The sequence below is a fragment of the Ctenopharyngodon idella genome, chromosome 9, assembly GCF_019924925.1.
Source record: "Ctenopharyngodon idella isolate HZGC_01 chromosome 9, HZGC01, whole genome shotgun sequence".
Taxonomy (NCBI): Eukaryota; Metazoa; Chordata; class Actinopteri; order Cypriniformes; family Xenocyprididae; genus Ctenopharyngodon; species Ctenopharyngodon idella.
In genome coordinates, this window is record NC_067228.1 from 29,104,905 (window position 1) to 29,120,876 (window position 15,972).

Consider the following 15,972-nt stretch of genomic DNA (forward strand, 5'->3'; position numbering starts at 1 on the left):
TGACATATTGTAATCTGTTGAATTGATTTTAAGTGTATTGTAGTAAAACTTTGTTTTGATTATTATTAACTTTTTTTTTCTTCCAAAAACTGTTTAGCTTTGTATACAACCATGCTATTGCATAATTCCCATCCAATACAGAAATATTATTGGGACTCAGCATGCTGAGAAAACAACTAAATAAATCTTTCTTTCTTTTTTCATGTTTTCAAAGTGTTTTTTTTTTTTTTTTTTTTTGTGTTTTTTAAGTAAACAAATATTCTATTTAATTTATAGGAAATTTAAACATAGTTTATCAATAACAACAATGTTAAAATAAAAATGTTTAATTGCTAGAAAATTGCATCACACAAATCAGGGAATTTTGGTAAATTCAATTTTGGTAACAGATCAAATATCAACTAATAATATAATATAATATAATATAATATAATATAATAATAAATTAACTCCTCAGATTGGCTCTTTACTCTTTATGGAAAAAAGATTCTTAATTTGTCAGCAATGGCAAAAGCAAAATAAACTCATTCTCATTCAAATAAATCAGCCTGCACTTCATACGAGGGAGTTTGTTTTGATCACTGCTGCTGTAGAAGGCAACATTCCACAGACTAATGTACAAGTGCGGTCAGATGTTATAGGGTGAACAGAGGTCAGATGATAAATGTTGATCACATCTTCAGGTTCTGTCCTTCCCACATGTATAAACACGCCACAGTACACTGATGCACTGCAGAATGCCGTCTGTTTGCTTTGCAGCTCTAATTCTTATGGATGAGGGTCTCTCAGACTTCAAACAATAACTCATTGAATTAAGCAATTGATTTGTCTGGCCTGTCAAAGGTTTAATAGATGGATTACTTGGTTAAAGGAGTTTTTGGTCTTTCTTGCAACCCCCCTTTTACTAAGGACATTGTCAAATACATCAATAAATAATGTTCACTTTTAATATACTTTATCATTGTTTCCAAAAGTAATAATTTAGGCATTTGCAATACACTTAGGATGAAATTGATTTACCAGCAAGCAATCAACAATAAAGTTAAAATTTTACACTTTGGTACATGCACAGCACTATAAAACATTGGGGTTGCATAAAACAAATTGATTTCCTAGAATAATTGCGTTGCCTCTTGAATTTGACACAAAAAAATGGGGCAATTGTGCCCCCATGTGGACATTTCATTGATTTTGTGACCATAGCAGGCCAACAAAGTCCAAATAGTGTGACAAGTTGATATACTAGAGTTGCGCGATCCTGGATAAATTGAGAATCACGATTTAAAAAAAAAAAAAAAAGAAAGAAATCACGATTATCCCAAGATTCTGAATAGACAACTAAACTAAATAACATGTCATTAACTAGAAGTTCTGACAAAATGTTAATTGCTGCAGTCAAAAATATTTGATTGATTTGTTATTATTATTATTATTATTATTATTATTATTATTAGGTATTAATATTATTAAATGTTATGTTATTAAAAATCGGTTTGAATGAATGATTCAAAAGACTTTTTCATTCATTTGTTTCATTACTAGATGAATCAGCATTTTTGAACCAATCTCTTCAATGTATGAGTCAATGGCAAATACATTTTTAACAGTCACTTGTCGCCACCTACTGGCGTAAAGATGTAATTGAAACAATCATTTGAAGTCAAGCTTTAACAGTCAAACTTTCAAAAGGTGATTTACTCTATTTTGATCTCTGCCGTAGACATCAATGTTTATATCCGAACGATAAAATTTTATCCCAGATAATTTGAATTATTGCAACACAGAAATAATGATACTGCATGGTTGAAAGGACAGTTTGTTAAACTAGTTCATATACCTATAGCCTACATGACAACTGCTCTCTTGGGGTCAGCAGCGGCAGCGCCAACGCAGATCTGAATGTTCCACTATGATCGTACTTGTCAAAGATTTATTGGACATAGCTTGTTATTTACGAATAAGATTGCAATCTTTTAATGATTAATCGTGCTCTCTATGATAAACTAGAATAAATTGTCCCAGTAATTAAAAAAGCTAATAGTTTAAGTTTAAATGGTTGGTTTCTATAGGCTACAGCATGGCAAAAGAAGCCCAAACTTCTAAATTCTTTTTAGTTCCACTATGAAACAGAATCATATGTGAATGAATGTCTATAGAGAAATGGTTTCATCATAGCACAGCCATTCAGTTTGAATTCGCCTATAAAAGGCTATAAACAAGTGAACACATTAAAGAACTTATGTGCTATTTTCTAAGCTTTAAAGCAATAATTCAAAAGAAACAACCAAAAAAAAAATAGACTCGTCAATTAAAAAAAAGTTCATTGTTCACCACTCCAAACATATCTGAGAGATTTACCATCAAGACATTAACATGGGCTTTATGAGAAACACACTTCTCCATTAAAGACAATCTGAAGTCGCAATGATCCGCAGACGCCAGTGAACTGTATTTTTGAACCTGCACGTCATAAGTGTGAGCTCGGCCAAACCACTTATTAAAAAGAAAGAGGCCACGGCTATAAAGACAGAAGGCGAGGAGCTTGTTATTTTTCTTTCGGGGAGGTGAACAGGAAAAAGATCAATGGTTGTGGTGGCGTCTTTTGCCACAACTATGGCACTCTGTGGCATTAAAAAACAGCTCAAGAAAAGATATTATCGACGCGTCAGTCTTTGAAGCGAACGCCAAGAATAATTTCCCACATATAACATTCCCCACTGAAACCACACATTGCTGTGGTACTAAACACCCCTCCCAGCTCTGCTCATATTCACTTACATATTCCTCCAGAGAAATATGCAGCTTCATCTACTGCCCAATTAGAGACTGATGAGTCAAAGAACTTGCTTCTAGCCTCTCAAGACCTACAAAAGGTACTTTATTCCTGTAAGGAGCGAATAGTGTTATTGCTCCTTCCGCAATAAAGCTAGAGCTGATGATCATGAGGCCTAATTATGGGAATGAGTTAGGATGTAACACCACTGCTGTACAAAATTGTTATGTGGAAATGAATGAGGAACATACAGTAATAAAACAAAATAAAATTAAAAAAAAAAAAAAGAAGTTCTTGCCAAGATCCATAAAGATGCCAGGATAAATAAAATAAAACAATAAAATAAAATAAAGCCATGAGGCACAGAGAGGTTCTTAACAAATATTTTACTGGGAAATGATTCAAGTATTGATAAAAGTACTCAGATGGAATAAACAGCATTTTTAGGCATTTAAGTGGAATCTTAAAATGTTATGAAGCTAAAGATGATTCTAATACTCCAGACAGTTTGAATTCTAGCCAACCAAAAAACAAGAAAAAATAATAAAAATTTAAAAAAATAAATAAATAAATGAAAATTATATGAAAAGATAAAAAAAGAATATTTGATTTTGGCCCATTTATATAAACTCAACAAGGAAATTCTGAATGTGAATTTAAAAATATCCCTCACACAAAATTGCTATATAAATTAAATTAGGATTTCTAAATTAAACAATAAATCAAAATATAAAGGTAAGACTGCCATCTTAAAGTGGTATTTTTTTTTCCCCACATATGATCTAAAATTACTAAAAAGTCAAAAGTATTTATTTATTGTTTTTTTATTTTTGTTTTTACACGTTTTTAAATTAAAAATTGTGTTAGGCCAAGATCAAGATGCAAATTTTCAGAAAATTACTTCATAAAAGTACTTTATTTTCAGTCCATATCATTAAATCAATTTAGATTTTAAATTAAAAAAATAATAATATTTCTGTAAAATACATTTTACAGAAATCCTAGTATTGAGTAAAGGTTAGCTAGTGATCAAACTGAATGGAAACTGACCTTCAAGTCAACAAAAATGATTATCTTTATGAATGAGTATCTATCCCACAATAAAGTTGTTTACACAGAATATTACATCATCCATAGTGTATTTCTCTTCACTACAGGAAAAATATGTCCTCACAAGAATCTCTGACGTTCACTTGCAAAGCCTCAGCAACTCTTTTGAATCATACGTAATAAGTGGTAACTGTCTGTCTGTAATGGCACTTTGTGCTTCTACTTTTATATATACATACTTTATTTTCCAGCGATTATTGTCCATTGGTGAGCGGATGAGCCCAAACACTTGCTCAAAAATCCCAAGGCAGGCATTGTCACGGTGGATGGTCCCTGCTACGGCAACTATAACCAGTCCATGAGCTGAAGATATACACTTTAACCCATAACCCTCCAAGTTTGGGCAGAACAACAGACGTTCTTCTCCTGCAAGAGCACGTAGCCGCTTGCTGACCAGCTCTGCCCCGTTGAACTCATCTACACGCTGCTCTCCAGAACATAAGAGAAGCTGAAGTCTCACATCCTCCCAGAAATGCTGAGGACCCCAGTCCTGCGCTGGATGCCCTTGACTGGGGTTCTGAGAGTTCAGAAGGCAGTAGAACCACTGGCAAAACTGTTTTCCCAAAGCAGGAAGGTCTGACAGACCATCTCCAACCTCATCTGTAACGACTGTGCTCTTCTCACACTTTGAGATCTGTTAGAAATATGGACCAGGTCAAAATACAACCTATTAAACCTTAACTTTACAAGTGATATTCAATGCAGTGTTCATACAGATTTGAAATTACCTCATTACACAATTCATCACCTTGGAATTATAAGGTATCTATCCATCTAGAAAATATTGCTTCAATTAATGTTTTGCAAGACAAAACCTTATAATTCCAAGCAGAAAGTGATTTTTTTTTTTTTTTAGAATTAGAAGGTTCTATTTGCATTTGACCTGTTCCAAAAATCCCCATTTACAAATTTGAGAGGATTTTGATATTGTACATTTGTCATTTTCATATATGAAAATTATTGAATATATTGTTTCCCTATATCATTTTTGCTATATGGAATGCAAAAACTTTGAAGCTCAATATCTCAAAACCGCTCAGAACGCACATAGAACCTTTTGATTCCAAGGTAGCGTTTTGTCATGACATTCACTACAGTTCAAATGTTTGGGATCAGTAAGATTTTTTTTTTTTTTTTTCTTTTTTGAAAGAAATTAATACTTTTATTCAAAGACAAAAAAAAGATTTATTACAAAAAAAGATTATTAAAATATTAGATCAGAAGGATCATGTAACACTGAAGACTGGAGTGATGGCTGCTGAAAAGTCAGCTTTGCCATCCCAGGAATAAATGACATTTTACAATATATTAAAATTAAAAGTTACTTTTAATTGTAATAATATTTCACAATATTACTATTTTTACTGCATTTCTGATCATATAAATGCAGCCTTGTTGAGGGAAAGAGGTAGTAGAACACTCCATGTACAGAAATATTTTTGAATGACAAGTGCTGTCAATCATGTATGTCACGGTTTAATTTTATTGCCCGCTCGTTGCAAAGTTCTGCCTTTTTAAGAGCTCATCCAACCATCAATAGCTAAGCTGGGCTTCCAGGCGGGACAAAACACAGTGCTTGAAAGCTCAGCGTTTAATGTAGAACCAGATGCCAGTTATATGTACATATCACTATGAATCACAGCATAAATGACGCATTTAAAGCCACATGTTCAATGAACATCGATCTTTGCCCTATTGAAAGCTACGGTTTGTTTTTTTTTCCCCCATAAAACTTCTATTGAATCTCAGCTTTAGTGGTGTTCTATGGGCTCTGATATTATTTAACCTTTCACAAAAATATTGAGATGCACAAAGTGTGATATTTATTATTCAATTATTATTCTTGCAACATGACTTGTTTTCATTAATAAAATGATTATTTATATTATTACACTAGACATTCAAACAGAGATCAAGCATTTTTTTTTTTTTTTTTTTTTTTTTAAAGAAGATATTTAAAATTCAAGCACAATTCAACTATTGAAAGCATAACAGCTAAAATCAAGCATTTTCCAAACTTTGTACAAACCATTTTCAGCAGGGTGAGTCTCAAGAAAACATGTCCAAGCCACATTGCACATCAAAAAAAAAGGAACATTAATGTTCCTTAAACATCGGTTTAAGGAACATTAAGATTTCTTGCACTGTGATGTTGTTATTTTCATAATAATTAACCCCTTCCTAATACTGCAATATAGAGAAATTTTTAACTGTATTAGGGTAGTTGACTCATAATGCATCCATTAATCATCCTCATTATTTAAGGCTAAAAATCATAACCTAAATGTATATTATACTAGTGTACATTATTTTACAAATTATTTCAATGTTTTATAAAATATTTTAGGTTCTTTGCTTCATCACATATGTGATTTTTCATTTTTAATCACCTTCTTCCATTCACTGGTTCATTTAAATGGCCCCACAGAGTGACAAATAAACTTTCAAAACTACAAATATTCCACACAGTATCTTAAGGTCATAAAATCTAAATGCAAAATACTACTACTACTACTACTACTACTACTAATAGAATTAGAAAAACGCTGATTAAAATACTTTAAAATAAAGCATAGAATGTCAGGACAATGTCAACATCCAATAAATATTTAATGTCAACTACCAATTATAGCAAGCAAATAAATAAATAAATTAAAAAAAAAAAAAAAAAATGTATTCTAATACAATTATACTTTTTTTAAGCTCTATCATGATGTATGAATACTTTACATTGTAAAGTAATATCATTTTTTATTACAGTAATTTAAATGAGATTTTTGCAAATTATCAAATGTTAACTGGGGCAAAATGTATTTAAGGGTCATGAAAATAATATGAAAACTATATAACTATATAAAAAACTCCCAACGGTCCTAAAAATAGACTTTTTTTCCAAGAAAAAAAAAATTATGTTGATGGCGGTGCATTACATCTGCCAAACATGTTTTTGACAGATTGTGTTTAAAGAGTCATCTAGTAAAATATCTGTCTCGATACCTACCTCACCAGATGACCAAAACTCAATGGTTCTCCTGACCAGCTGGTGTTTATCACTATTAGGGAGCATGGCCACCCCTTCATTAGCAAGATACTTAAAAATAACATCCCGGTGTACCTTCTTTCTCTTGAGGAGCTCCTCAGCATCTTGTGAGTAAGTTATGATGGCCTCAATGGCCTCTGTTGATCAGGAAAGAGATTTATTATGGCCTGACATAACAGTCAAAAGTCACAGTTGCACAAAATCTAATGTGCTGTCTACCAAAACACTTTTCTAGCCGATGTTTACAGTACAGTTTGGGAAAAGCTTAGCTTCACAGTATTGTCTTACCTTCCGTGCTTTCTACAGCAATCAGTCGATTCGTTACTGTATCTTTAAGGGCGAACAAGTCGTCCAGGGGTAATAATTTTAACAGTTTTCGACAGCCACTTTGCTCTTTCACTGACAACTTTGACATACTTACACCAGTTAAGTTAAACTACACATATCACGTACTTGTACTGGGATCTCCGCGATCTGAAAGTAGAACAAGCAGTTGTTTCCGTTGTTGTGGCGCACCACAGCGCCTCCACAGTCCAGATAAAGGTGGTGCACCAACCGTCCTGTCAAAATAAAAGTTCAAGATACCTAAAAGACTAACATGTCAAGAGCTCGAGATCCACTGAAATATTGGGAAAAATTTGTTCTCTATATCTGATGGCATTGAAGGTTTTGAGTACACCAGCCCACTTAGGGAGAGAGTTCTCAATGGAAGGGGAGTACTGTTCAAGAGGAGAAATAGGCTCAGCCCAAACAGTCAAACAACTTTTATTTCTCATTAAAAGAATCATTTTGTGCCCATATTTTTCTTTACCCACAGTTACACACGTACATTTAATGAGCACATGACCAAACTTCTTTGAAGTTACATAATGATATATACTGCTATAAAAGTTGATTTTTATTTTTTTACTATACAAATAATTGTATGCCAAATACATGCCATATACAACTCTTTTAGTTATAAAAAGCTATTAATTGCTTGCTTACTGGGCACCCACAACAGAGATTTGCAGTGTTATTGGATTATACTTACTGATATTGATTTTTTTTTTTTGTATGAATTTCCATATTGTGGTACATAAAAGATATTATCAGATGGTAAAAGGTTGTTGTGCTTTTATTTGTGCACTACAAAATAAAATTACATCAATGAGGTAGGTGCTTCATCCCATGGAGCTTCATTCCAATTACCGGCTGCTGTACTTTTAATTAACAACTAGATGGCACTGTAATCGATATTCCTAGACTTCGAATCTTTTGAGATGGTCCTCACTGCAGAACACAAGATCCAGGGGGTGGAGTTGGATCTAGACCACCCCCTGGATCTAAACCTACCCATCTCCACCCCCTGGATCTGGATCCAACTCCTCCCACTTTACAAAGCCCTTAACCTAACCTGACTCCGCCCCCTGGATCTTAAGTGTTCTGCAGTGAGGGGCTACTGAATCTTTTCACAATCAGGGAAAGCCTAAGAGCTTCACAAGGCTTCATTCTCCATCCCAACAACGATGCCACTGGAAATAGTCATCACTGTCCCAATGTGTAGTGAGCCAGGGTCCTTATTTTCCTTACTAGTGCCCGAATTTATGTATACGATATACTGGTTCACAACCAGCGAAGCAAGGGAGTTGATTGAGACACACTGCCTGTGTCTAACCTGCCCCCACCACTAACCCTACCCTTAATAAGGCTATCTCCACCCTAACTTCCGGTCTGAGACATCTGGCCTGGCACGGTTTTCCTGAAACTGCAGTTGTTGGTTACATGCATTTACTCAGTCGGAACACTAAGAAACCAAATAGCAACATCTTGGCAACCACCCAACCAAGCAATCATATAGCAACGTGCTAAAAAACAATCCAAACTCCTTAGCAACTGCATAACAACACCCCGGGAAACATTTAGAACGAAGCAACTGTATGGCAACAATAAACCTTTCAGAATAATTTACCAACCGCATAGCAACACCCTGGCAACCATTCAAAACATATAGCAACGTGTTAAAAACCAAAAATCCAGTATAGGGCATCAAGTGACTGACCAGTGTGCGATTCTCGCACCTGTGACTCATATAAGCCTGCCCTTTTTGGTGAATAAAAACTTTTATGAATTATTCGGTTACTGAACTGACTCATTTAACTTAACTGAAAGTTAACTTGCATCACTTTCCGACTAAAAAAGTCAACTCAATGTTATTTGTTCATACAAAATTTATTAAGTAAATGCATGTATTATTGTACCATATTTTATGGTTGAAAATAACATACATTTTGTTTGTTTTTTAAATTTAATTTATTTTACATTACGGTCGCTAGTATAGTCATTTGTTCTTTCATTATGTTCTTTTATAGATTTAATGGCTTACTATTTACTGTTACATTAAAATGGAGAAAATATTAAACAATGAGTAGCTGTGCCCAAACTTTTAACTGGCTATTTTGACTGGTAGTGTGTGCTGAATGAGTTAAACTACCAACAGACTTCTGGTTCAATGTGAGTGGTCAATTTCATCAAGAGGACGCGTGATGGCAGTATTGCAATTAGTTTTTTCCTTACCGAAAGTTGTGGCATTGGCAGTTCAGTTCAAGGGGTTGGAGAAGATGGGCGTTTTTTCTGGATAAGGTGATTATCACAGTGGGACTCCAGTCACCACTCCCCGTGCTCGTGGAGCAGCAATAGTCTCAATCAGTTTCACTGCACGAGAGACGCGTCCCCACACTGCTCACGGGACACAGAGACAAAAGCGCAGGGAAGGCAACACGCGAATCACCCTTTCCCAATTTATTTAGAGCGGGATATTGCTTTGCCTTCAAGAGTGGATTAAAAGGGACATTTTAATCAAGAGCTGAGGCAAGTTATATTTTCATTCATTTAAAAGTTGCCTTTTTCATTTCGGATGAATATCTTTTGGGTTGCTAATTGAGCTTCTATTCGCGGCACATTTACTTATTCATTAATATAGTAAAATGTATATGAAAGAGACGCAAGGGGTGATGATTTTCATTTTAATCTGAACGGTTTCCCGGTGAACTTAATTTAGTTATTGTTGCACAAAGTGTGCGTGGCCTTAAGTTAAACAAACAGAAAATCGCGTGCCGCATGAACTCTCATAGCATCGATGCACAAGAAAACAGGATTGAACTTTTATTCAGAGTGAAAACCGGCTAATTGAGCTGAAGACGCAGAATTATCTGAAGGGGTTAAGGAAGGAAGGAACCATTAGCCTTGATTAATAAAAAATAAAAAAAAAACATTCATGTTTGGGTCAATTGTCAAGCAACATGCTCGTTAACCGGAGACTGAGAATGATAAAGCAAAAAGAGCGCAACAGTATTTGCATGGATGGTAGATATGGCAGTACACACAGGGCGGCGAGTGTCTTAATGGTCTTAAAGTTAAGTGGCAGAGACAAAGAAGCCTGAATCCTGCTGAGTTTAAGCTTGATCTATCAAATTCCAGTGTACTTAGACCACTTTTTTGCCCGTTGTCCCCCACTAGTTAGTAGGGCAAACATCACTATTATTATTATTATTATTACTATAAAGGTTTGTTCAGCTTCTAAACCTATTAAACTTCGACACGTAACTCGGTCCTCTCAGAACTTGCCACGGACTTGAGTGATACATGATACCTCAAATCATTGTTGGGTGTGTTGTTACTTTTCTATCAGATTTTATTTCCCCAGCAACGAAAAAACCGGCGATAAAGTCCCATAGATTTACACTGAATGAACCAGAATATCATAGAGACTTGTGGGTCGGATCACGAAGCAAACACCCAGAACTCTAAGGTGTTATGAAATGAATAGCAATTTAACAATTACTCCGGCCACATAGAAACAACAGAGCAACGCCTTGGCAACCACCCAGAATATCCTAACAACATGCTAAAGCACTCAGAACACCTTAGAAACCACATAGCAATGCCATAGAAAACATCTAGATTATAGTAACTAGCAATGCACTAAAATTCGAAACACCTAAACAACAAAACCCCAACAACCACTCTGAACACCCTACCAACTGAATTGCAACATGCTAAAACACACAGAACGCCATTGCAACCACATAGCAACACCCTGGCAACCACACAGAACATTTTAACCATATGACAACGCTCTAAAACCCAGTCAGAATACATAAGCAACAACTACTCAGAGCACCTTAACAACCATATAGCAACAAGGTATTCTGGGTTTTTTTTTTTTTTTCAACTGCATAACAATGCCTTGGCAACCATCTAGAGCATAGTAACCATATAGCAACACAGAACACCATAGCAACACCCTGGAAACCACTGAACACCCTAGTGTTGTGGCAGTGAGCAACAGGCACTTGCCTTTTCTTCAGAAAATGTTTACCCTGTTTTTCTTTCTTTCTGTTGCTTCTATGTTGCTGAGATATTTAAAGCCATTAGACTTACAATACATAATTGTACTTTTTTTTTTTTTTTTTTCTTCTTCTTTCTCTTTGATCTAACTTAATTAGTACTAGAACACTAAAAGCTACTTTGATTTTATGGGTTTGATTCATTAATAAGTGGCTTAGTATTGTGGAAACTTCCTTATTGGAGTAATTGTAAGTGCTATTTTAAAGATTGATGGGATAAATGATCAAATGGAGGAAGAGAATGGTATTTTTCTTTATGTGAAGCACACACAAAATAAAAACATATTTGTTAGTGTAAAATTAAATGGTCTCCTGTCATGTTAGATCTCTATATTGCTGCCTGCAGAACGTACTCTCAGTGAACCGAGTTTATGGTCTATGGAAACCGCTCATAGCCAACAGTTAGTGCCAAGAAACTGCTCATATTGGGTTTGGTGTAATGTATTCAATCGGTGTAATGTATTTAATCAGTGTAACTGGATTTAACTGCTTTATGTTCTGGCTGACTGTAGTTTTCTATAACTCTCTATGTAATTCCCTCAATGTTGACTAGTGAATAGTTAAGATGCAGCAACAAGAAGTTCACAAAGTCATGCTCTCCTTTCTCTAGCACTAAACATTGTAGAAATGACAAGTACTACATGTAATGCAATTTCTTTGCACCTTACTCTGACCTCACTTGGAGCTTATGCATTAGTCCACCCACTGGACGCCTACAGATACATCGCTCTTCTCTGGAAAGGTGCTTTGCAAACCACAATCAACAGATGTGAGAGACTGAAGAGAATGTTGACTTTTCAAGAGGGTTAGGTCTCACAGGCTTCATACAGTAGAGTCACTTTCTCTAATGGAATGCCCCTTTTTATCGAGCTCTCTACATTTTGTTTTACAGAAAGGGATAGTAAATGTTTGGTTGTTGAGAACTCTTCACAGAAGAGTAAACTCAAGCTTAAAATCATTTTGCCCAATACAACTTGTCACAGTGTAATTAAAATTCCCAAATCTAATTGTTATTACGAGTCAGTCTCGCTGCACTCTCAACTTTGCAGTCAAATTCAAATATATATTAATAAATTTATAGGATACCATTGTTTTTTGATTCTATTACATCATTCGCGATACTTCATGGGATAAACAGTTCATTCACTCGTAAAAGAACTTAAGAACAACTTTTCGTACCTCCTTTTTTTTTTTTTTTTTTTCCTCAATAGTTCTTGCTTCAAATCATATTTTGTGGTTGTGATTCATGTTGGAGCTGGTTGGTTATTCATAGCTTAGAACTCTGTATTGAAGAGTTTTGCTTTGGAGAAAATGAATGGGAAAACAACTGTGATCAGTAACAGTGCTTTTCACCTAATATTTTATGAATATTAATTTAGACATACTGTTTTCCACCTAGGGAAGTAGGCATATACAGACAAGGACTTGATTAGCCTTTCTGTGTATGTTTGATTGGGGTTGGTGCTAAACTCTATTTCTGAAGATTCCTGAGGCCACTGAAGAGAAGTTGTGAATGGCAGTGGAGTGATTTTGTCACATGATAAAGCCAGCATGACAAATCAGTGTCTCAATTTCATTCATAATATATAGAATGCACTCTTTTAACGGTCACAAAGTTCATTCCTAATCAAATGTATGCCTACTCAGACAGTATGCAATTTCAGACACATCTAAACTCTGCAGGATAGTGACCCTTGGGGACCAAATTTCAAAGAACCCTGCTCTTCGCCATCTCCTAAGACACCTTTAACCCAGGTGAAGTTTATTTAATTTTTTAAAGGATATCGGTATGAAATTTCACCAAAGCATAGCTCTTCTCCTGTGTGAACAGTCGAAAAACTGACCTTGTATGCACAAAGTATGAAGTATTCCATGTGGAGCATACTTCAGTTAGGTCTGTGTCTGTTTTTTTTTTTTTTGTTTTTTTTTGGATGGTGTCATTGGCACTTTGAAAGAGAAGTTCAACCAGAACACAATTATACTGCCAAGTGTTTAGCAGCTTCTCATGAATCAGCAGTGAGGATAAGAGCCACAGACTTGAGGTGGCTCTATTGCCCCAGACATGCCTCATGGAAGAATATTGGGAGATGTTTGTCTGTGAACAGAACAGGGATGAAAAATAAAAGTATAAAACAAATGCAAAGTATAGTGTCATAAGCACTAGGCTTAAGCACTATGCCTAAATTGAAACTATTGATGAGTGGGAAATAGAAATAAACTCACATGCCTCTCTCATTCGGCACATCAAATGTGTGCGCTTTGTGCCTGTTTTGCGTGTTTGATGTTAATTGTAATTTATAAGATGCTATTTATTATTGTAAAAGTAGCTTTTGAGGCACTTATATTTATAGGATGCTGATGCTTTTAAATATAAGCCTATACTTTGTGATTGAGAATTTAAAATGCATTTCTTTAAAAGCTGTTCATCTTCATAGGCTTATTTTGGACATGTGCAAGCTTTTATGGTGGCTTAGCAGAAATTCATAATATTTTAGTTGCTGACGAGTTATGAACCAACAGTAAGCTTGTCACACAAATTTTAGTTTTATTACTATTATTATTTTTGTTTTAAATAATAAATGTCCCAAAGATGTGATTCAGGGATGCATTCTAGTCTGCCAAGCCTGGCTCCCGTGGGACTGTGGAAAGTCAATCCTAGGGTTTACCCTGGAAATGGTGCAGACTCGCATAGCAGTGTTTCAGGTCACTGAGCATGCTTGAAAGTACTCACAAATAGCCACAATGGTGTTGTCCCATCGGTTCATTTGGAGCCCAGCTGTAGTTGCCATCACCAGCCATGTGTCTGGCCCTTTATTCAGTGGTCTGTACTCGATTAAACCCTATTATGTTGTTAACTTGTTCCATTGGCATCACTAAGTGTGAGGTTAAAGTTTTGGTTCTGCATTTGCAGATTTTTTTAGCTTGCAAAAGGGCATGGATTGATTTGAAACTGAGCTGAATCCTATTTACTTAAATGTGTTCTAGAATGTAAATGGAGGGTCTGTTTGATCTCAGTTGTTTTAGTGTATGTCTGTCTGGTTGTTTTAGGTGGAGGTTTAAAAAAAGGGACTTTCTGCTCTGCCTTGTCCGTGTGCCGAAATCACACGTGGCTCGCTTCCAGGAATTTTAAATTATACATTATTGGCGTTGCACTTAGAAATGTAGGGCAGCTGCAGAGTTTTGGGGTTGGGCTAGTTCAGAAAGGTGACAGGCAGTCAATCCAGAGAAATACTAATGCTGATGCTGCACATGGTGGCTTCATTTTTAGGGCAGTCATGTAACTAAAAATACTATGCGACTTAATCTGATGGATTTATAAAGAGTTGTGGGGAGCTCTATGCGATGATTCTGAAATCTGGCTTCAACAATGATGCCTTTATTTGCTAATGCACATCAACTGCATCCAATTATGAGCAGGAAAGCATGCCTGACCTGATGCACTGTATAGAAAATGCATGGCCCATTTTGTTTAAAGCAATAATTCCTTTGCAATAGTGAAAATAGGATGTTTTTTCAGGGTGGGGCAATATAGCTAAAAATCTTCTTGACGATATTCAATATATATCTTAGGAGAACCAACATTAAACCAAATAGCCATTGTTGCCTAGAACATAATATACATTTGTGAAAATGCATTTGATATCGTTAACAGTTTTTTGCTAATGAAATTTAAATCAGATCGCGAGACAAGGAAAGATTGTAAAGCTAGACACGCATTATAGAAAGAAAAACACATTAAAATGATCATATTCACACATTTGCCCAGATCAGCAGAAATACCATTACAAATATAGTAAGTTTACATTACATTTACATTACATTCAGTCATGTTTTCATGGAAATACAGAAGCTGAAATCTGGGAACTTGATTTTTATAGTCAAAAGACACATGTTTTGACTTGTTTCAACCTGAAACCAGCCTGCACAGCCATGACTTATGTCCATTTTTCAATTATGCATATTCACATGGGCAACATTGGCAAATATCTATTTTAACCGAAATCTTTGCTGTTTGGATCATATACAATTCAATACAAATTAAAAAAAAATAAATAAATAAATTAAACAAGAAAGCTTTAAAGAGTTTTTCAATCTTTGCAGCGATGTCATTCAAAAAATTAATAACAATAATAAAAAAAAAAAACATGATGTGCTGTCCTTGACAGGAAGTGTAATCCTTCCTCTCTTGATCTGTAGATTGATACTGAAGGATTTAATATATGGTACATGTACTCCAATTCTGTTTCAATGTAGTTATGTCAGTGGAAGGGAATCTGGGCCACTAGGGTACCAGCACACATTCACATGCTTGCTGAGGATTGCACCACGCTTTTGGACATTTTAATAGAACAACCATTTCCAAGTTTCCACTTTTGATGGGACTCACATTCTGATGTTTCTCCCTACTGTAATCTCTCCTGCTAGAAAAGGTGTTATTGAAATAAATGTTATGTTCAGAGACATACCACCCCATCACTGGCAGATTTAATACCACATATTTGGTGGTGCCTGTTTATTACCTGGTTTCCTCCTGACTTGTTGTTCTGGTCTTCCTGTATAAATTCCACAATATAAATTGTCCATTTGTGCCATGTGGCAAACGTGCAACATAAAATAAACAGTAAATGCCATGCTTAAACAAGGTTTCTTAAAAAAAAAAA

General features: G+C 35.2%; 2 protein-coding genes across 7 annotated transcripts in view; one reads left to right on the forward strand and one right to left on the reverse strand.

Annotated features, from left to right (window-relative positions):
* Window positions 1–3,140: 3,140 nt before the first annotated feature.
* c9h3orf38 (chromosome 9 C3orf38 homolog) lies at window positions 3,141–7,451 on the reverse strand. 2 transcript variants are annotated; one of them, XM_051905986.1, is made up of 3 exons: window positions 7,212–7,451; window positions 6,999–7,060; window positions 3,141–4,517 (listed from the first exon to the last, which is right to left on the reverse strand). In XM_051905986.1, the coding sequence occupies exons 1-3, from the start codon at window positions 7,336–7,338 to the stop codon at window positions 3,963–3,965; spliced, it is 744 nt and encodes a 247-aa protein (XP_051761946.1). In that variant the 5' UTR covers window positions 7,339–7,451; the 3' UTR covers window positions 3,141–3,962. The 2 variants fall into 2 exon arrangements, with proteins under 2 accessions (XP_051761946.1, XP_051761945.1); XM_051905985.1 differs by having other exon boundaries at window positions 6,885–7,060; window positions 7,212–7,450.
* A 2,039-nt stretch (window positions 7,452–9,490) lies between these two features.
* myo1b (myosin IB) overlaps window positions 9,491–15,972 on the forward strand; it is an 84,788-nt gene continuing 78,306 nt past the window's right edge. For 3 of the 5 annotated variants that reach the window (XM_051905895.1, XM_051905894.1, XM_051905897.1), the window contains exon 1: window positions 9,492–9,773. The gene's annotated coding sequence lies outside the window, so the exon portion shown is untranslated. Of the gene's footprint in view, window positions 9,774–15,972 lie in introns of all 5 variants that reach the window. The other 2 variants (XM_051905892.1, XM_051905893.1) reach the window with 1 other exon arrangement.